Source organism: Delphinus delphis, chromosome 13 (assembly GCF_949987515.2).
Source record: "Delphinus delphis chromosome 13, mDelDel1.2, whole genome shotgun sequence".
In the NCBI taxonomy this organism is placed as follows: Eukaryota; Metazoa; Chordata; class Mammalia; order Artiodactyla; family Delphinidae; genus Delphinus; species Delphinus delphis.
Window position 1 is genome coordinate 28,943,367 of NC_082695.1, and position 21,200 is coordinate 28,964,566.

General features: G+C 46.2%; 1 protein-coding gene across 3 annotated transcripts in view; it reads left to right on the forward strand.

The window, feature by feature from the left end:
- The window catches only part of PIEZO2 (piezo type mechanosensitive ion channel component 2), a 334,394-nt gene that overhangs the window by 240,966 nt on the left and 72,228 nt on the right, over window positions 1-21,200 (forward strand). For 2 of the 3 annotated variants that reach the window (XM_060028655.1, XM_060028656.1), the window contains exons 16-21: window positions 860-1,008; window positions 3,256-3,429; window positions 5,856-5,897; window positions 12,400-12,432; window positions 12,781-12,974; window positions 14,537-14,697. In XM_060028655.1, the coding sequence (XP_059884638.1) occupies window positions 860-1,008; window positions 3,256-3,429; window positions 5,856-5,897; window positions 12,400-12,432; window positions 12,781-12,974; window positions 14,537-14,697 (753 nt within the window). The remainder of the gene's footprint in view (window positions 1-859; window positions 1,009-3,255; window positions 3,430-5,855; window positions 5,898-12,399; window positions 12,433-12,780; window positions 12,975-14,536; window positions 14,698-21,200) is intronic. The other variant, XM_060028657.1, reaches the window with a different exon arrangement.

Consider the following 21,200-nt stretch of genomic DNA (forward strand, 5'->3'; position numbering starts at 1 on the left):
AAAATACTGGATAATATTCGATTCATTTGTATTTCAGAGTTTGGAATCAGAAAATCATGCGCATGTGCGTGTGTGTCTGTGTGTGTTTACAAATGTATGTATAATGCATTGAGTGCTTTAGTATTTCATTAATTAGAACATATGAAATGTTATATTGAAATGAGTTAGCCTCTCCACAAATTCCATGTAACCGATGACGGGTGGGAACCCGATGATGTACACAAGTGTAACAGTAAACATTCCTGCCGGCAACCAAGAAAACAAGTAAAGCAACCTCGATTAACAAGAGTCGATTACCTGTGGAGATGGAAACGTCTCAACTGAGGTCAATCACACTTTGAAATACCCTTTGAAATTCCGGGTAGATGTTCCCTAATGAAAACCCACAGGTTTTTGGTAGAGAGGGATGCCTCCCCTCTGTGGCGGTCTCACATTTGTATTCATACGGCATCACTCTGAATTTCAAAATGGAGGCAAGTTCCCCAGCCATGACCACAAGCACAGAATATACCTCCCTGAAAGCCTCCCGTAGACCAGATATAGACCAGACATCATGCCGAAATAAACATGATTAATGATGATGATACAAACATCATTATTTCATCCTCAGAACAACTGGAAAGTAAGTACTCTTGAGGAGGAAACAAGCTCAGGGTAGCAGCTTTGCCCAAGGACACAGCTCACAGCTTCTGGTGGAACCGGATTCCAATCCACAGCCACCCAACCCTACGAGGAACAGAGCCTCAAAAACTAAATATGAACATGCCTTTGTTTTCAAACATTCGTAAATGGAATCACCTGTCTTCTTTGACTAAAGCAGGTGTTTTTGTGCGTTTTCCTTTTCTTATCTGTTGTTCAGGTGCACTATGAGTGGTGGAGACGGATCCTGAAATATTTCTGGATGTCGGTGGTTATCTACACGATGCTGGTGCTCATCTTTATATACACATATCAGTTTGAAAACTTCCCGGGCCTGTGGCAAAACATGACGGGATTGAAAAAAGAAAAGTAAGTAATTGTGGTGGACAGTGGGATGGAAAATGACAAACAGCATGAGGTTGTGAATGTGTGTCGTTCAAAACATCTTTCTGGGAGGTTTTAGTAAAACATGACATCATCACTGGCTATAAGTTCCTCCAGAACTTATAGCCAGTGATGGCTATAAGTTCTAGAAGAATGTACAGATGAACCGGTTTGCAGGGCAGAAATTGAGACACAGATGTAGAGAACAAATGTATGGACACCAAGGGGGGAAAGTGACGGGGTGGGGGTGGGGGTGGGATGAATTGGGAGATTGGGATGGACGTATATACACTAATATGTATAAAATGGATAACTAATAAGAACCTGCTGTATAAAAAAATAAATTAAATAATATTCAAAAAAATAAAGTTTCCTCCAGAAGAGGACTCAGGTCTCGGTCATTTGGGGTTCTCAAGACCTTGCCCTGAGCTTTTAGCACATAGTAGGTACTCAATAAATAGCAACTGAAAAGTGAATTTTCCGCCCATTTTCTAGTGTCGGTTTCATGTGAAGCACACCTGCCCGGTTCCTCACTGTCATGCTTCCTCCTTTCTTAGCTGGAGCCCAGTTCCTCATCAGTAGGTTCATAAGGTAACACATCAGCGTCTCCTCACTGATGGAGCAGGTGCTAAGATCTAAGGAGTAGTTGGTGCCACAGGAAAAGTGCTCAGAGACTGGTGATGATGAAATCTTTCTTGTGCATGAAATAGATAGGAGTCTAGGCTTTTCTAATTTGCTCCTGTAAACTTCTGAAGTTCGTTTAGAAATCCCACCAGAACTGGGCATAGAACTGAGTATCCTGAGGTGGCCAAGAGGAAAGTTTAAAAGGAGGGTTCACCGTGTAGCTAGACTAATATATCTTTAAGTCAATGCAGCAAATATTTCTTGAGTGCCTCCCCTGGGCCAGACACTCTTCTGTACCTGAAGATGCAACAGGAAGCAAGAGAGACAGAGTCTGAGCCCTGTGGAGTTTATAGTCCAGGAGAGGAGACAAACCAAAAACCTACGTAGTGTACAAACAAATCAACTGCGACACGTCTGTGAAGGAAACAGAAACAGGTTGAGGTACTGAAGAATGGGGGACAGTAACTAGAGATGGAATAGTCAGGGCAGGCTTCCCTGAGGAGGCGTCATTTTTTCTTTTGGCTGCGCCACGCAGCATGCAGGGTCTTAGTTCCCCGAGCAGGGACTGAACCCACGCCCTCGGCAGTGAAAGCGCCGAATCTTAACCACTGGACAGCCAGGGAAGTCCCTGAGGAGGTGTCATTTTAAACTCTTGAAGAATAGGACAGAGCTTGTCTTTAGAAAACTGTGTGAGTTGGGAGCTGGGAGGTGGACGAACATTCCAGAAAAAGAGAGCAGCAAATGCAAAGGGCCTGAGGCAGGGCAGACTTTGGGGTGTGTGTGTGTGTGTGTGTGTGTGTGTGTGTGTGTGTGTGTGTGTGTGGAAAGGCAGGAAGGCTGGGCTGTGGGGAGCAAGGGGAGAAGTGGGAAAGGTCAGCTAGGCACCCGGAGGTGCAGGGCTTGTAGGTAGTGATGGTTTGCATCTCATTCATGGTGAAATTTCTAAAAGTCTTTAAAGCACCCTTGACTGGCTGAGGAAAAAGTGATGTGTGTGGAGGCCAAGAATAGACACAGGGGCTTCCCTGGTGGCGCAGTGGTTGAGAGTCCACCTGCCGATGCAGGGGACACGGGTTCGTGCCCCGGTCCGGGAGGATCCCACATGCCGCGGAGCGGCTGGGCCCGTGAGCCATGGCCGCTGAGCCTGCGCGTCCGGAGCCTGTGCTCCGCAACGGGAAAGGCCACAACAGTGAGAAGCCCGCGTACCGCAAAAAAAAAAAAAAAAAAAAAAAGAATAGACACAGCAGCACGGTCAGCCAGCAGTGGGGGGTCCTGCGAGTGAGGATGGCGGCTCCACCTAGTATAGGAGGTGCTAGAAATGAAAACGAGGACAGATTCAAGGGTCGAAGGAATGCAGATGGTGGGGACCGGAAGGCAAAGAAAGCGTCCGGGGAACGCCCTGATTGGGGCGTTTTGCACGAGGTAGACGGTTGGGCCAGTGAAGAGCAGGGTGGGGAGAGAGGGGTGGAGAACAGCTCAGCTGCTTCAGGAAATGGGGAAATCGAGAATGCTGTCTTGAAAACACTCAATATGAAATCACTGTGAAACAGCCAAGTTCCAGGAGCCGTTCGGGTAGGAGAGCCCACCGGGGAAAGCCGTTTTGTCTTGCAGGCTGGAGGACCTTGGCCTAAAACAGTTCACGGTGGCCGAGCTGTTCACGCGCATATTCATCCCCACGTCCTTCTTGCTGGTGTGCATCCTGCACCTGCACTACTTCCACGACCGCTTCCTGGAACTCACGGACCTGAAGTCCATTCCCAGCAAGGAAGACAGCACCATCTACAGGTGAGCCCGTGCAGGAAGCTCCAAGAAGGCAGCCTGGACCCTCCCAACCATCTCACTTAGAATCTCAGCCCTGAACTTGCCATGAGTATCAGCCTGTAAGTGGGGAAAAAATGAGAAAAAATGCGGAATATTTGACGGCTCTTTGTGAAACAGTTGGTAGTGGTTTATGAAGGTTCATGCAGTGATCTTGACAGGCACGTGAATTCGTTCAGAGTAGCTGTGTAGACTGGAATTCCTTAGCGGTGGTGATGTGTCTTTTGTGTCCAGGCTGGTGAGGTGTTTTTAGAACATTTACAGAATCTGGCTAATTCGGAGGATGAGTTTTCTGTCGCACTAACGGGCAGAGAAGAAGTCGCTGTGAGTGAGAGCGCAGTGCAGAATTCTACCTTCCGTCTTGGAAGGGGAGAACCTTGGCTAAAAGGAGAGAATCTGCCATCTATGAGTAACCAGAATAAGATTTAAGGAAAGAAAGCGAAGGCAGTGTTTTCTTTCATCAGTTCCCTGCTGTGGTCTGCCCATCAATAAACACAAATTGTTTACAAGTAGCAGATGGATCTGGCTCTCCCTGGCCATGTGTGCTGAAGCCACGGTGGGTCATCACACATGCCTAGATCTGCTCCATCACGGGGAAATTACAAGCACTCGTCTAATGAACCTTGATACTGATTTTCCTCTCTGCTTCACATAATAGCCTGTGATTCAGTTCCTGGAAAAACACTTGTTAAGTAAATAAGGGAGCAAAGTGCTGTATTCAAAGGAGCACAGATGCCACAGTTGAAAATTCCCCTTAGCTCTTTTTCAAGGGAAACAACGTGTCCATCCAAAGAAGGTGCAGCAGTATCTCATCACGCACAGTTTATGAAATATCAAACTGTCTATGTTGTGCTGTGCTAAGGAGTGGAATTACGGAAAACTGAATTTGTTGCACAGAGTTCCTGTTAAGTATGTAGAACCTGATTGAATTATGTAGGTTCTGGAGAAGGACAGCAGCCTATGTCAAGATGTGTTCTCCCTGCTTGCTCTGGTGTCCTGCCAGCCCATAACCCCCTTGCCTGGCAGGACAGGGAAGGAGGCCAAGCAGTCTGTTCAGTCTGAGACTGGAGCTGGCCCTCCTCTGGCCGCAGCTCAGCCTGAGCACCCCCCTTAACTGTTGCTTTTCCAAGAAAATGTAAAGGGCGAGGCGAGAGCATATAATGGCAGCCACCTGAATGGTTTAGGAATGCAGGATTTCATTTTTGGTTCTATGAAAAACAGTTTTCTAGAAACTCGAGGAGTTCAAAGGACTCACTCAAGTTCGGTGTTTTGGGATTTCATGCAAGAGTCCCCCAAGTTTCAACTTGGAACATAAGATACGTATCCCATCTTTTTTGCAGCTCTTTTCCATTGTAGTATTTTCCTTACTAGCAATTTTCACCTCACGGTAGTTTTAGTCCCTAGAACGCTAGTAAATGGCTACATTAAAATCAAAATGATGAAGAAAAACGTATTTTCGGGGTTGGGATTGACTGTCCCGCTTTGCCTTCTCTGTTCCTACCCGCTTAGTAGATGCTGGGGAAAAAAAAAAAACACAAAACTCCCAAATTGGGAATAATCAATGCATTTTATCCCTTAAAGTGATTCCAGTCCTGTTGTTTCTGTGAATAGCCAACTGTCCTCTTTCCTGTTTTGTCTGTCGTTTTTGTGGTTTGTGTAGGCCCTGTAGGCAAATGTCACTTGTGTCTGAAGCAGAATTCGTTGTGTTTAGCCTTCCACAATTTATAAAGTTAGCATTATGAAAGTGTTTTATGATATACCTTATGTGAAACTATTATATGTTCTAGGTAGGCATCCTCAGGAATATCATTTCCCTTATATACTGATAAAATATATACTATAACATAATCACAATGTAATTATTATATAATATATACTTAATAAGGTACTAAATAGCCACTCCTTACTTAAATGTCCGTCACTGCAGTTTGGCCATAATTTGTTTTAGAAAGTCCTGTGATGCATATAGAAATAGAATGAGTTTTTTCTGTCTTCAGTTTTAGAACACCTCAGAAAACAGTATGTTGAATATGGACATTTAGGAGGATTTTCTTCTTTTAATTCTGGGGAAGGAGCAAGAATTAATGTTTTCCGTGGTATTTTATCTGATAAATGCGTTCTGGACATGTAAACCTTACAGATTCCTGACAAGGTGTGTGACTGGGTGGGAGGGAAGGAGAGACTGTTACCGTCCGGCGATTTCCCGACTCTGATTTCTCTGCTGCCGAATCTCGCTGTCTGGACCCTCCTCCAGTGCATGAAGCATGTGGGTGACACATGTGGTGGTGCAGAGCTTACGGGACATCAGCTCCTCCTCTCTGGCTAACACTCTCCTCTTTCTCTCTCCAACTGTCCCCCGCCGCCACCGCCTGCTTCCTTGTGCCCCCGCGTAGCCATGCCAAGGTCAATGGGCGCGTGTATCTGATAATAAATAGGTGGGTACCTCAACGTTTTCTCTCTCGGTTTCCTTTTTGTTAATGGTCTCTGGGGGTGTTAAACGCTTCATTAGCTTGTAAGTGGAAAATGGCATCATCAGACAGTGGGCGTGGCCTGCAGGTGCGCTGGATGTCTTTTGCAAACCCAGCCATTCGGCGTTTGGACCGAACGGTGCTGCCGAGTGGACTTGGAGGTGGCCGCAGGTCTTCAGCTGGCCCTCGGCGTTGGCCTGGCTCAGCCGCAAGCCCCACTGACGTCACCCTTGGTAGCATTGGTTCCCGGCTAGCCTGCGAGCCCACCTCCCTCTTGAACACGTGATGGAGAGTTCAGCTCAAGAACCAGCTCCTCCACAGACCTGCCCAACACTGCCGGCTCCCCGCTGAGCGGAACTGCCCTTGCTCTGAATTTCCGGGGCACTTTCTCATCACTGTCCCCCGACACTGGCCTTCAGCCCCTATCTGTCTGGCTGTCTTGTCTCCCCTGCCCGAGGCCTCCACCCCGCAGGCCCGGGGTCCCTGTAAAATCCATCTCACTTACCGTGGAGGCTTAACCATTACTGGACCCTCAGTAGATATTCCTGAATGAAGTGACAATGGTCACAACAATCTAGGCTTAAGAGAAAATTAAAGCATCAGTTTCTTCAAATACACGTCTACTTGAAAGAGCAACGTATTGAAGGACGGTATTTTACATGACCCAACTTCACGATATATTTGCTTTCTGCCAAAAAGGCAAAGCTGGGCAGTACCTTAGAAGCATGTCACCCAGCTGGGGAGATAAGCCATGCAGGTGACCACACATAATAAAGAGTGAGCTTTGACATGTGCCGTGTGTAGAGTTATCCTCAAGTGCCCTAAGAGTTCAGAGAAAAGAGCCTTTGGGGTCTGCTTTGCCAAAACTCTTCTTACCTTATCAAGTAGGTGAATTAAAATGCCCACTCCCATAACTTCGTGTCATTAGTAATCAAGTCAGTAATTTAGGTAATAGAAACATATATTTTGCAAGAAATCTACTTAACAAAATAACCCTGGGAAAGATTTGTTGGTTTTCTAGTCGTTATCTTAAGTAAAATCCCAAGGCTGACAACCAAATAGCAAACCCTAGGAGGCAGAACTTCTAGAAGGAGGTGTAAAAACTTAGCGCACCGTGTGCAGATCTCTGCAGAAGAGGAAGGAGGCTGGGCTTGCTCCCTTTGGGGCCAGTTCTGTGGACAGCCTGAGAGAGAAAAGTCAACCTCAGGTTTTTAGCTGCCAGGAAGAGAAGTAAGACAGAGACTCGAACCAGAAATCTCGAGCAGCTGCATCAGTCTTATCCCTCTAAACATAAGGAAGCACAATCCCTGTCTCTCTCCCTCAGTGCTTCTCGTAAAGTATTGACCATTTGCTTTAAGAGGAGGTGGCTGGGGCACCCCAGAGGTCAGGAATTGGTTTGATGGGCTCTGATGGCTGATACACTTGGCCTTCCGTATCCGTGGGTTCTGCATGCATGGATTCAACCCATTACAGATCAAAAATATGTGAAAAGAAAAAAAATTCCAGAAAGTTCCCCAAAGCAAAACTTGAATTTGCTGTGAGCAAGCTATTTACATGGCATTCACATAGTATTAGGTATTGTAGGTCATCCAGAGATGATTTAAAGTATACAGGAGGATGTGCAGAGGTTATATGAAAATACTACACCATTTTATATAAGGGACTTGAGCATCCGTGGATTTTGGTATCTTCGGGGGTCCTGGAACCACTCCACCATGGATACCGAGGGACGACTACAAGTTTTGGTCCCCGTTGTCCCCGACTTTTCTCTTGAGAGAAAGCCTATGCCCATTACCCCAAGTCACAAGGCCAGTGAATCCACTCAGGAGTTCTTAGAATGATCTAGATGCAAAGTCATCTAAAATAATTTAAAACTTGAAGCATTCCACCATTAGGTCAGTCTTCTTTCCAGTGGAATCTCTCATTTTTGTCTGAATGCTAACATTTTAAGAAAGGCCAGAGCTCTGCCTTAAGGGACACGTGACCTAACAAACCCGTCCCTCTCTGGATAATGTGTGCCTCTGAAAGGCTGCACGTGAAGTGTGTCCAATGATAGGGTGAACCTTTTATTTAAGTAAATAAGCTTTCCATCTCCCAAAATTTATTTCTGTACGCTCAATGCTGTTTTATAAGGAGAATAATGTGTTTGTAAACATGAGTTCCAGTGAAAGAGGGGACATAGCTACATTTGACTTCTGCGTCGATTACAATTTAGACTTGACCTTACGAGGCGTGAGGTGGCGGGTGTGTTTAGGGCAGTGGGTGACTGGTAAAATTTTGATGATGTGAAAAATTGCAGGAAGTTCCAGCTGAATCTGTAAACAGACTGACTTAGAAGATTTTAACAGGAGTAATGATTATTTCTCCCGCATATACACAAACCAGAGCCATTATACCCAGTCTTGCCTAGTAGATTATTTTTGGAGGAATGACTACCACACAGAGTTAAGATGTGACATTAAATTGAATTAAATTAAATCAACTGCTCATCTTTGAATACAGTTTTCTCAAAGTGCTTAGGAGTTCCAGAATATAATCTTAAAGACTTTTAAAACTACTACTTTAAATATTACTTATAAATAGTACACATTTGCAAGAAAGTGCCTTTTTTCTAATAGTCTAATGAATGGGTTGAGTGCAGTTTACCTTGGAGTAGTTATAAATAAATAGAATTTAGGCCTTAAGGGGTTTTACCGTAGTAGAATTTCCATTTTCTTTATTGGAAAGTAGCTTAATATGTGGCTTTTCAAAGTCAACTCCTAGTACAGACTTAAACCTCTTCAACTCTCCATAATTTGTTTCTTTGGTTTCAAATTAGAATGCCTCTCCAGTGTATAGAATTCACTCAGCAAACACTCAGGGAATGATAGTGTGCACCAAGCAGAGGGAGGTGAGCAGAGTGAGACTGGATTTCTGTCCTCAAGGAGAGAATAAAATGATGTGGACACAAATTGAGAAATGCACACGTTGACTTACAGAGCTGCAGAAGCATGAAAGAGAGAGGGTGGGTGAATAAACAGACAAAGGTCACCTGCTCTGTTGGAATGCAAGAGGAGAGAACCGTCGTGGCTAAGAAATAGAGGATTAAGCTCAGAGCTTGGATCATCATAAAAGCAAGACCAGAGTTACAGGCGAGGTCAAGAAAATGCAGAAGAGAAGGAAATGGGCTCCCTGAGGGGAAAGACAGGCAAAACGGTGGGATTTAAGGAAGCTGGGGCGGGGTCCGGGAGAATCTGGTTCATCAGCTGGTCGGTTTGGATCCCAAAGTGGAAATCATCCATCAGTGATGGGAAAATCCACACGTGAGGATCAGCAGAGAATTACAAGCATCCTAAGTTCCTTTGCTGGAAGTTTCAGGGAATGTTTTTTTCACTAGAGGGTGGTTTTTAATTTAGTCTTTGAAAAATCAGGATCCCTTTTTAAAATTAGTTAGGGGGAGGTACGTATCTAAGTTAAGGTACACAGGCTTTCCTGGGGAATCGATACAGCCGTCCGTGACAGCAAAGGGGCAGCCAGTTCTGCCTCGACCCTGCCCTGGGCAGTCGGACCCCAGCCCTGCAGCAACCCACCCGATCTGGCCACATGGCAGAGGGAGGTGATGGTGGCCATAAGAGGCCCTGGGCATTGAGACTATCAGAGACGGATTCTCGAGGGAGAAACGTTTGCACTGTTCTCTGAATGGCCATTTTAACACACAAGCCATTAAGGAATATGCTGATGACAGAATTAGAGTCCAAATTGAGCGCCCACCCCAGCAACCTGTGCTATGTGGTCCCACACGAAGGTGTGTCCTGATTCTGCCTCTTCCTTAGCATGAACTGATGATGCGGATTATCAAAAAGTATATGCAAATCTGTCGTTAGCAGATGGTTCTTTACTCTAAAAATGTTCCTGTGTACTGAGCACCGTGTTAAGCACTTAACGGAAATCACCTCCATTTTCACAACATTCCAGGAAGTGGGCACTGTTATTCCATTTCACAGATCAGCAAACTGAGATTTAAAAGACACGGCAAATATATACTGGGTTGGCCAAACAGTTTGTTCGGGTTTTTCAGTAACATTGGAAAAACCCCAATGAACTGTTTGGCCAACCCAATGTGTATATATACATATATATATATATATATATATATATATATATATATATATACATACACATGTATAACTGAATCACTTTGTTGTACACCTGAATCTAACGCAACATTGTAAATCAACTATATTTTAATAAAAAAGTTTTAAAAAATAAAATAAAAGACATGGTAAGGAACTTTGCCAAGTCCTCTCGCTAGTAAGATGTCTAGTTGAGGCTTGAATCTAAGTCGTTCTGATTCCAAAGAGCATGCTTATTGTTCTGGATTGCCTCAAAAAAAATGCTCTGAGAAAAATGAGAAAAAAATGAAAGTCGAAAGGATTCACACAAGTGTCTTTTTAAAATAGAAACTCCAACCATGCATTGAAAATGCTTTCATCTGTACTCATTTTATGCACGCAAATTTTCTCGGTGAAATTTCAGATGGCAAACGCCTAGGTTGGTAAATTATAGCCTGATACACGCTTCCCCTTTTGTCTTTTCTTTCTTTTTTTTTTTTTTTGTTGGCCCTGTGTTACAAGCTCGGAGGTCAGGCTGCTCCAGAGGGCATCAGTGTCACTGTTCCCTCACGAGGATGATGTCAGAGGGGAGGTAGCAGCATTAGACACAGGAGCTCTCTCCCCTCTCCCCGACACCCCCAGCTCCATCAAGTCCCAGGTCTCCTGTAACTGACAAGTTTCCAGAAGTAGATCTTCCGGACTTACTTCCAAAAGGTTTAGTCTGAGGTTCTTCTGTGATTCCTTCGTTCAACAATCTCCCCTCAATCTGGACAGCACTTTGGGGGTCTCGTGGCTGGAGGACTTTTTGTTACGGAGCCATAGTGGCAACTGCAGAAACAGCCTCATCTCTGGGAGTTTCCCTCCATAAATAGCACTCATTACTGGAAAGTTGTTTTCAGTATCAAGTCGTGGCAGTGCCGAGGTAGATTATATAAGTGGTCATACTTCCACAGTAAAATCCACAAATTTCTGTCATTGTGAAAGTGGCTTCTCACTTGTAAAATGCAACCCCTTGCTTACCGTGAAGAGGACATAGAAACATTGACATTTGTGTAGCACCTGACTTTCACCTTAATACCCTTTAATACGTAGAGTCCTGATGAAGCAGGGACAGAAAAGAAGTACCCTGACAGTTGAGGCACGGAGCTGGTGTAGGAGATGTGGAACTACAGTTTCAAGAATGGGGAACTTCCCCAAAGGTGGAGGGTCAATTGTCTACCTTAAGAAAATAAGCAAGTGTATATCTGCACAATTTCTTCTACCATCCTCAGAACGTTCTTTGTTCATTAAATGAACAATTCGTTTCTGACACTCTGTCATTTACCTACTTGACACCCTGTTAAAAAGAATGACTTTTGAAGGAGAACCTCTCTAACAGTCTAAGGGCAATGCAGATTCATGACCACACTTATCCAATATCACAGGCGTTTTAAATGTAAAACCAGCAAGTTGCATGTGAGCTTGGATTTTTATGTAGCCAAACTTCCTCATTTTGTAAAACACAAAAAACAAGTAAATTCCAGAGAGGTGAAATCATTTGCTCAGAGCCCACAGCGGTACAGATATAATAACATTATTAAGTGTCCATCCTGTTACAGCCGGGCTGAAATGTATAGATTAATTACTGCAAATGGAGAGGACTATGTGTAATTCCAGTAGACCTTTTCCTAATATCTATTGCCCACAAATATTCCTTCAAACATTCATTTGAATATGAATAAAAAGATATACTTTTTTAAAAAATTGAGGAGAAAGATCTTACTTGTTATTATCCACCACAAAATAAGCTGGACCGCCCGAGAGTCTGCTGGGCGCGGTGAGGCTGCAGCTCCCACGAGCTCAGAGGCTCAGCTCCCTCATCCAGCCTCATGCATGTCTTCTCAGGAGAGCTGGTCTAGTAGCTCACCTGGTGCCCAAGGATGGGGCGTGATGCAGGCTTCTTACCCCCAAAAGCATTAGCACCCGCTGCATACGCTTCAGATGATGGCAGAATGGGGTTGGTCTATGCAAAGGTTGACTGATGTTACACGCTATTTAAGAATTTTAAAATCCCTGCTTACCATGTGAATGACTTGATTCCTGGGGGATAGTTTGCTGTGTTACTAAAAAAGCATGATCTGATTTGCCTCAGCAGTCTCTGCATTCTGTCCTGTACCACTGCAGTCCCGTCCACTCTCAGATCAGTTGCCAGGCACAGGGTTCCCAAAGCCCGCTGCTGCCGCCATCCTGGAATGCCCTTGGCGTTAGGACCCCTGCACCCGGGGTACAGGAATGCAATAGTGGATGATGTATAGCATGATGTGTGATCTCTGACTTTCCTTATAATTCTTCTGTTCTCATCTCCTTTTTTTCCTTTCTATTTCAATTACTTTGAGCAGCATCAAGAAAAAATTACCAATCTACCAAAATGAGTAAGTCCCCCTGTGAAGCCATGAAATGCTTGCTCTACACAACGCCATTTCATGCTTCTCCATCCTAAACTCTGACCATTTTCTCCTGTGGGAAAAATGTCAAGTTTAGGTGTCGCTAGCTCTCATGACCAACTCATCACTAGAACCTGAATTGGAAGAGCTAACCAAACCTGAGTTTACAGTTCGTTGTTAGAAAGAGCTTTAAGAAATAAAAAGCGACCAGATGCTAACAAGCCCACATGCCAGGCTGTGTAGTGACTTCCGTTTTGTTTATCCTCCTTCACGGGCCCCTCACTCGCATCCCCCGGAACCCTTCCCTCCCCTGATTCGGCTGCTCTCTGCCCACAGACTGGCCCACCCCGAGGGAAGCCTTCCAGACCTCGCCATGATGAAGCCGACCGCCAGCTTGGAGGTGGCGGAAGCCAAGCAGCTGGCGGGACCTGGGGAGGAGAAGCCGGGGGGATGCCCTGCAAAGGCCAAGAAGGGCGAGCTCGGCAAGGACAGTGAGGAAGAGGACGACGAAGAGGAGGAAGAGACGTCAGGTAAGCCGCCCGCCCGCCCCAGGAGCTGCTCAGAAGATGCCGGCTCCCAGACGGAGGGAATGAAACACTGACTTGCTCCAAGTGCATAAAACGAGTATACGCTCGACCCAGGCAGTGAACTAGAGACCAGGGTGTGGTCTTTTGGTTGCTGTAGTCATAGCTTTCGTGTTCCAATTGCCCCAAAGATTTCCCTGTAATTCTGACTTAGAGGAAGATGGCAGATGGCTGGTTGTCTGGGTCCTGCAGGGTCCTGCCCAGTTTCGTTTAGTCTGTTAGTTCCCAGGAAGCATGGAGGAACCAGAGATCATAGCCTTTGGTGGGGGAGGTGACGTTCTGAGGCTGTGATGCTGAGATGCTGCCCTTGTTTTTCCTGGTGCTCTGTGCTTTACAAAGTAGAAGATAAAAGGCAGCACCGGGAGGAAGATCCCTCCCAAAGACAAGCTCCCCACAAAGTGGCCCCTTCGCCCACTCGTCGCAGAAACCCTAGGAGAGGCCCAGAAATGCTCCCTCCGTATCTGAGGGATGTGCCTTCCTCAGGTGAAGGAAACCAAGCTCTGGGGACCAAGGGCTCAGGACTAGGTTGCGTTTTATACTTAAAGGTAGGTTTGAGCTTTACAATAACGTCTCACCAAAAACTGGGCTGCAGCTTCCTCTTTACTTGCCCCTGTAGCCTCGAAACTGTGCCCAGGTGTGACCTCAATCTTGTAGTGAGTCACCCGAGTCGTTCTGTAAATAAACATTTTCACACTAACTAAAACCTTCCTTAAACTTTCAAAACCAAGTATATTACCTTTGCAGACACCCCAGCCAGGTCAGGAAACTACGTACAGAGACCCTGGGTCTTATCTGCCTGGGGCCGTGAGCTTCTGTCTGCAGAGGCGGGGACAGGCTGATTGCGTGAAACAGTCCTGTGAGGACTTTTGTTCAGATTAACCGGGACAGACCACCTTCTAGGCAGAAGCATGACCCTAGTCTGCAAAATGTTATTCCCTAGCACAAGGTGGAAAGTAGAAAATGACGAATTTGATTAAAAATTATGACTGGAATGAGTCTGAGCGCCGCACTTGGTGAACGGTGACTCAGTCGTTCAGCCTCTCAGGTCCATCCTCCACTGTGACAGGTGTGGGCTCGTCCAGGGCGGCTGGTGGGCTTTGCCCACCCCCTAGTTAAGCCCCGGCAAGGAGACTGGCGCTTAAGGAACCACTGTTTTGGCAAAAAAAAATGTCATGAAGAGGGAGCTCAGCTACTTAATATTCGGGGGAAATCAAGGAATCATAGCTCAGCCCTAAGAGTAAACAAGGTCAAAATTCTTTTTTGCACAAATTTAATGAAAAGGTGGGCGAAAGCAGCCTGTCCTTCATTCATTCTCGGCGTGTGACGTCGAAGTCATCACCGGACGTGGGATTCTTGGGCCACCTTCCTCCAGGTCGGGGTGTCTTAGATAGAATTCATCCACTCCTGTGATCTTGCAGTTCCCATGGGAATGATACAAGGTAGGCTTTCAACCGTAATCGCACACACAAGCCCTTTTCGTGCCCTCGGGCACATTCCCTGCCCTGCAGATCTGAGGAACAAGTGGCACCTGGTGATAGACCGCCTCACGGTGCTGTTCCTGAAGTTCCTGGAGTGTTTCCACCAGCTGCAGACGTTCCTGTGGTGGATCCTGGAGCTTCACATCATCAAGATCGTCTCCTCCTACATCATCTGGGTGTCCGTGAAAGAGGCAAGTGACGCCTGTTTATCCTCAGGCCAAACCGAACCAGGTCCCATCGCCACTTTCCTTGGTCAACTGTCCCTGATTTTTTAAGGGTGATTTCCCACGACGTCAGGACACCAAGGTGTGAGACAGGCACATACACTTGACACACAGAAAACCACAGCACAGCTATTCTGAGAAGAGGGAGCGATCTCAGGGCAGAAAGAGCCCCCGGCTTAGTCCCTCAACAGTGTGGTCCTATCACAGAGGTTCCTGATTTTCATCTAGTCTTCAGTGAAGGGTATGAGACAGGATGCTTTTCTGCACTACGCGCGTGGGAATCCACCTCCATAAATTCTCTTTGGGGAAAACAGTAACATTCCGGTACATGCTACCAAGGAAACGCAGGTTCCAAAATGTGATAGAATCTTTCTTAGAGCTCAGCCTGTTCACGATTGGAGTTTCTGAGATGAAGCACAAAGTCTTTCAACATTGTAATAGCACTTCTGTTTTCTTACCTGAAAAGAGGAGTCATCATTCAGCCAACAATGGTTTGGTGTTTACTGTGAGAAGTTAGTTTTCTTTCAATTTCTTCAACAGATAATTTTCACGTATTTCTAATTTCCCTGGACTCTTTTTGAGTTAGTGACAGCTCAAAGGGTCTTTGCCCTCTAAACATTAGGTAGGAAAGACTGCCTATAATTTTTAAAAAGTTAAGTAATAATATAATATTACAACTACAGTACTATGAACCCCAAATGTTTCACGAGTAGGTAACTAAGGGGTAAACCTTACTGTGAGCTCTCCAGTCTAAACTGGGACTTTCTCCCTTTTCATACAAACCATCTGAAGTGGGTGGGTAATCAGGGCCAGGTGGGGACAAAACAGGAACCACTGTCCCCGTGAGATTTGTGGCAGAAAATGACACATGCTCCGTCGTTAAGTAACCAAGTCTATACATTGATTAGAACTAAAATGTAGCCTAATATATATATATATTAATTGAGAATAAAAAAGTTAAAGCATTTTAACTTTACAGGTGAATTGACCAATTCAGACAGAATTTGAGGGTCGGAATATTAAAGGACAATGAAAAAGGATCAGGGGAAGCCTGTGGCTAAAAATGAACAAAGTCCGTTTCTGAATTAACCAAGTCTGGTGTGCAGATGATTTCTGATGTGTGGCAGAGTGGGTGCGGGGGCATCGTAAGACAATTGAATGATGGGAGTGGGCTTTTAATGAAAGAGAAATTAGTGTGAGTAAGGCATGGGAGACCCACTCTCTGAATCCATCCTGGCGAGTCCAGAAGGAGAAAGAAAGAGAGGGTTAAATGACACCACTTTCTCATAAATCCTAAATGAAAAGCAGACATATATACATATAATTTCAAATCATCCTACTGAGTCTTGAGAATGCGTTATTAATAGGCTGTCACGTAAATAAAGGATTACGGTCTCTTCACCCTCTTGCACCGTTAGAAAAACGGCCTCTGGTGGCATGCGACCAGTTCCTCCCCTACATTTCACATATTGCACAGACTTCCAAAATTTTCATTCCTGATCCCATCTCTCTCACCTATAACTATAAAACACATTAAGAGACTCATGAATCGGAGACATTCTTCTCCTCCCACTGCTGGCACTGCTGGAATCCTGGTGCTGTAGAATGGTTTGACCCCCAAGTGTGTCTGGGGAGGTCACTCCACCTGAAGGGTGAGTCACCACGTGGTCCTGGGGGTCAGTGACTCTGAGGCCTCCCCTCTCTGCACTGACTTGGTCCCTGGGCACCATCACCGTGTTCACAGCTGATTCTTACTAATGTCATGGGAGCACTGAGCCATCAGAACACAAGGCATCATTATAAGAACAACTGAACTTTTCTCCGTGCCCCGAATGCACGACACATTCTGATCATCCTCAGGTAATGGAAAGCCCTGTGGCTACCTTGAATAGCAAGCAAGATCTCAGTTCGTTAATCAGAGTTGTCTAGCCACGGAGAAGAAGCAAACTCTGGTCTCTCACCCAGTGGAAACATGTCCTCTTCCAGCCGCTTCGTTCTTTCTCACACTCACCTCCCTCACCGCCTCCCTGCTCCAATGAACTGACTGGTGTTATGGACTTGGGCAGGGGTGGCGGGGATGTGGGATATTCTGATTTGACTTGTACTGTCCTAGGATGGCCTCACACTGGGCTGAGGATGATCAAATCTACCCTTTTCCTCCCGGAGGCTCTTCTGCGATGGCTCCAGCTGCAGCTCTGGGGCCGTCACCCAGCCCGTGGTTTCCAGCACCCACTCCTCCTGGACCCACAGCCTTGTGGGCGCTCCCCTGAGCTGTGTTAGAACAGCCCCACGTGCATGTCCACAACAGCCCTGGAGCAGTAGGCACGAGGTCCCCGCTCTGCCTCTGGACATGGGTTCCAATGAAGCAATGACCCTGCACTGTCACCAAAGCATCTTCCCTCTCCTTGCTGCTGGATTTTCCGGGTGACATTGGACATCTGTGCCCCAACCCTGTCACCAACTCCAAGGTGCACACACTGAGACTGCTGAGGGGTCCTGCTTGGAGCACCTCCCTCAGGACTTTTGTAGAGAATTGGCATCTCCTTCTACCCTCACCATCTCAGGGTCGAGGGACAGACAGAAGCACTGCCCTACAGAGAATCCCCTTCACACTCCCTCCTGTCGTCTTCACCGTTTTGACCCATTTGTGTCCTCCTGGACCCCATTGGCAGATCTCTACATGGTTTCCCATCGACTGTTTGGAAATTTGTACACTTTTGGCCAGAACCTCGTTTTGCAATGTCACACTGACCTGCTCCAACTTGGTGCCTCGTGACACTTGGATTTAACATCTCTCTGCACTGACTGCAGGTGGGAGGAGAGATAGACGCTGCCTCTTGCATGTCGTTCTCATAAGGAGCCATGTGCCAACCCAGCGTGGATGTGGCTGAAGTTTGCACCATCTAGGGGCACCGCTCACCTGAGAACGGCCTCCGCGGGCTTGTGTGTTCTGAGGTGCTCACCTCTGCCCGTAGGGGCCTCTTCTGCTTTGAAGGCTCCACTCATCCCCACAGGAGCAGTCCATCAGCAATGACATTTGCTGCGTATAGTTGCTGTCCGTAGCTTATTAATTTTGATTAATACAAAAAAATCCTTTCTCAAAAAAAGCCCATCAGTAAATGGCAAGATGAGAACAAAGTCCACATCCCCAGTTAAATCTTCAAGATATGTGGCCACACACGTGCTTTGCATTCAAACCATCGTTATCCAAGGCCCCCAGCAAGGGTGCTGGTTTTCACAAGCTTACGGGGCCATTTCCCCCACAAATATTAAACTTTCCCCAGGTTATCTTCATGGACGTCTGAGGAGGGAGACCATGGGAAAGAATTCATTACAGAAACCCTTCTGCATCTCTTACTCAGAGCGACACCATTTTGGAAAGACCTAGATTTTTAAAATACATATACCATTGTCTTCTCCTTGTTTTATACGAAGCTGTGCTAATTTCAAAAGGTTCCTGGTGAGCTCTGTGAGATCACGTTATTCTTGGAGGAGGGGCCAGTCCTCATTTCTTCCAGTATCTTTAGCGTGTCCCACAGGGCCTGGCCAGTGCAGAAGCTCCATAAATGTTTACTGACTGAAGGAAGTAAATACAATAACTGTGCAAGTTTGAGATTTTCCCCAGATATCAGTTGATGCTTCATTATTATTATTCTTTTCACTCTCGCTAAGCATGCATTTAGCCTTTATTATGGACTTACAGTAAATTACAATAAATTGAATGGTTATATGGTGCTAGGTGCTGACACAAAAGCATGGCAGACACGTTTCCTCCCTCAGCTTGCAGTCTGACGGTAGCGGCTGGTAAATAAAACCAAAGTCACTGTCACTGCTGATGGGGGAGGAGCCTCTGGGTGCTCAGGAGGGGGATGTCATGCCGAGGTGGCCCCATGGAGGTGACATTGAAGCAGAGGGGGCTCTGAGGGAGGGGGACCGGGGATGGGCAAGCGTAATAAGGGTTGTCTGACTGCTTGTTGTATACATGGATGACCAGCTATTTCCCTAGAAATTCTGACTCGTTGGATATTGGTAGGGGCCTAGATATCTGTCATTTTTTTAAAATGTATGTTCCATGAGATTTTTATCATCGGGGACATGAGGAGACCTTTGTCAGCCATGATTGCATTGAATGAAGCACCACACTTCTCTGAGTCCCTGTTTTCCTGTTTGTAAAAATGATAAGAGGGCTTCCCTGGTGGCGCAGTGGTTGAGAGTCTGCCTGCCGATGCAGGGGACACGGGTTCGTGCCCCGGTCCGGGAAGATCCAACATACCGCGGAGCGGCTGGGCCCGTGAGCTATGGCCACTGAGCCTGCACGTCCGGAGCCTGTGCTCCACAACGGGAGAGGCCACAACAGTGAGAGGCCTTCGTACCACAAAAAAATAAAATTAAAATTTTTTAAAAAAAGATAAGAAACAAAACCGCCCACGTGACAGAGCTTTTCAGTCCTTATTTAACTTGATTCTCCAGGTCATTGGATCCTGGTGACCATTTCCTTATCCTTGAAGCTCTCCCCACCGTTGTTTTCCAAATCCGAACACTTCCTGGCCTTTCCTCTGTCTCACTCATGGTCCCCTTCCCCTCTCCCCACCAGCTTCTCTCAGGGGCCTGCAGGCTCCATCTGCAGCCCCCTCTACTGACTCCAGACTTCCGGCAGCTGTGTCAGGAGCTCCTGTGCTCCACGTGTCATCTCCATACAATGAGCGGACATCTGTACCTTCAAACCCGTCCTCTCTTTAAACTCCAGACCCGTATCTCCAAGGGACAACTGGACGGGACCTCATTCTTGAGTGTCCCAAAGCCCCTTCCACGAAATATCTCTACAGCTGAGCCCACCACCTCTCCCTCAGCCCCCTTTGAGATTACAGCTGGCCCTCTGTACCCCAGGATGGGGAGCCCGTGGATATGAAAGGCAACTATCCTCTGACCAATTCCCCAAATTGCTCTAATCCTTTCTCCTGCCAATACGTATTCCATTGTGTGGCCAGGGTCTTCTTTCTAGTCTGTAACTAGGATCGTGTTCATCCACTTCTCGAAAATTTTCAAAGCTCTCTCTCATCCTCACAGTCACTTGATCTGGCCCTGTACCACATCACCATTTCCTGCCCTAGACACTTGAACTGCCGGGTGGGCTGCCGAGTCCTCTGAATGGACTCAGAGCCCACTGCTCTCAAGATGGACCACCTGCGGCTCTGAGGATGGTCACCCCACGCTCCCCTCACCTGTGTGGCCTGACACCTGTAATTCTTCTGCCTGGCCAGCTCCTGTTTGTACCCCCGGCCTCAGTTCAGATCTAACGCCCTCTGGGCCATCTTCTCTAACCCTGGATTAGATGTTCAGCAGTGGCGTCAACACCCACAACTCGGCTCAGCCCACCCCCGCCATCACGGTGTCACGGCTGTTTGTTGCAGTTCTCACTTGCACTACCTGGGTGTTTCTTGAGGGCAGGGAGCTGCACGAGATGTATGACCGTGAACCTAATTCGTTAATTAACTTAATAAAAGGTATCATCTTTTTCTATCACTCAAAAGATTAAAAGTCCTATGTCAATTCATCGTACTGTTTTTGCACTCAATGCCTTAAATACATAATAAAAGAAATAACAAATAGACTTAATTTTATGGGAGCTTGAATAGGATTTGCTTTTTAGCACCCCAATTAGCAGGACACTTGCTGATGACGGGGGAGGAGTCGGCCCCCGTCGGCCGGCCGGTCAGAATATCTTGCTAAAATGTAACTTTTGTTATTTGTTATGTTTGTGACTGTAGTTTACAGGCACTTCCTTGGACAATATTTCTTTCATCCTCAATTCTGTAAGCAGCTCCTACTGCTGTACTATTTCAACACTTAACTCTCAGAGAGGTTCCATGCCTTGGACAGTGACAAGTAGTTAAGTAGAAGAGTCGTAGGTAACAAACTGCAGAATTAATATTGTCTTGGTGTCTCCACACTTCTTGTTTTATAGCTTTGTAAGCCCAACAGGTAACCATACCTCTCTGAGTGCTTGGCACTTGGTACCTGTTCAGTTTTATCAATTGCATTCTTGTGGTTATTTCTACCCGATCATACTAATGTTTCTATGATATCAGTTTAACAATAGTCGGATATTATTTTAATGATATTCAGAATAAGTGAGGATTTTCCATGACTGAATAAGATGGCAGGGCTTCTGTACTGTTCAATGAACTGCAAGCTCTGAAGAAAGGTTAGAAATGAGTGGGCATCTTACCTGATGGAAAAACACACTCATGGTCTCAAAGCAAGTTGAAGTCATTGCCTTCCTGCTTTACGCCTGCCCCCACCCCAGATCCTGTCTCGGTTGGGGACTGCCATCCTCTCAGGGCTCTGGCTCCCGAGCCTGAAGCTGGGAGGCGTCTCCCACACTTCCTCCCTCGCCCCCCAAACCACTCAAAGCTAATCAGTCTTCAAATCCTGCTAATTTTACTTCCCGCCTCAGACCCCCGACTCCT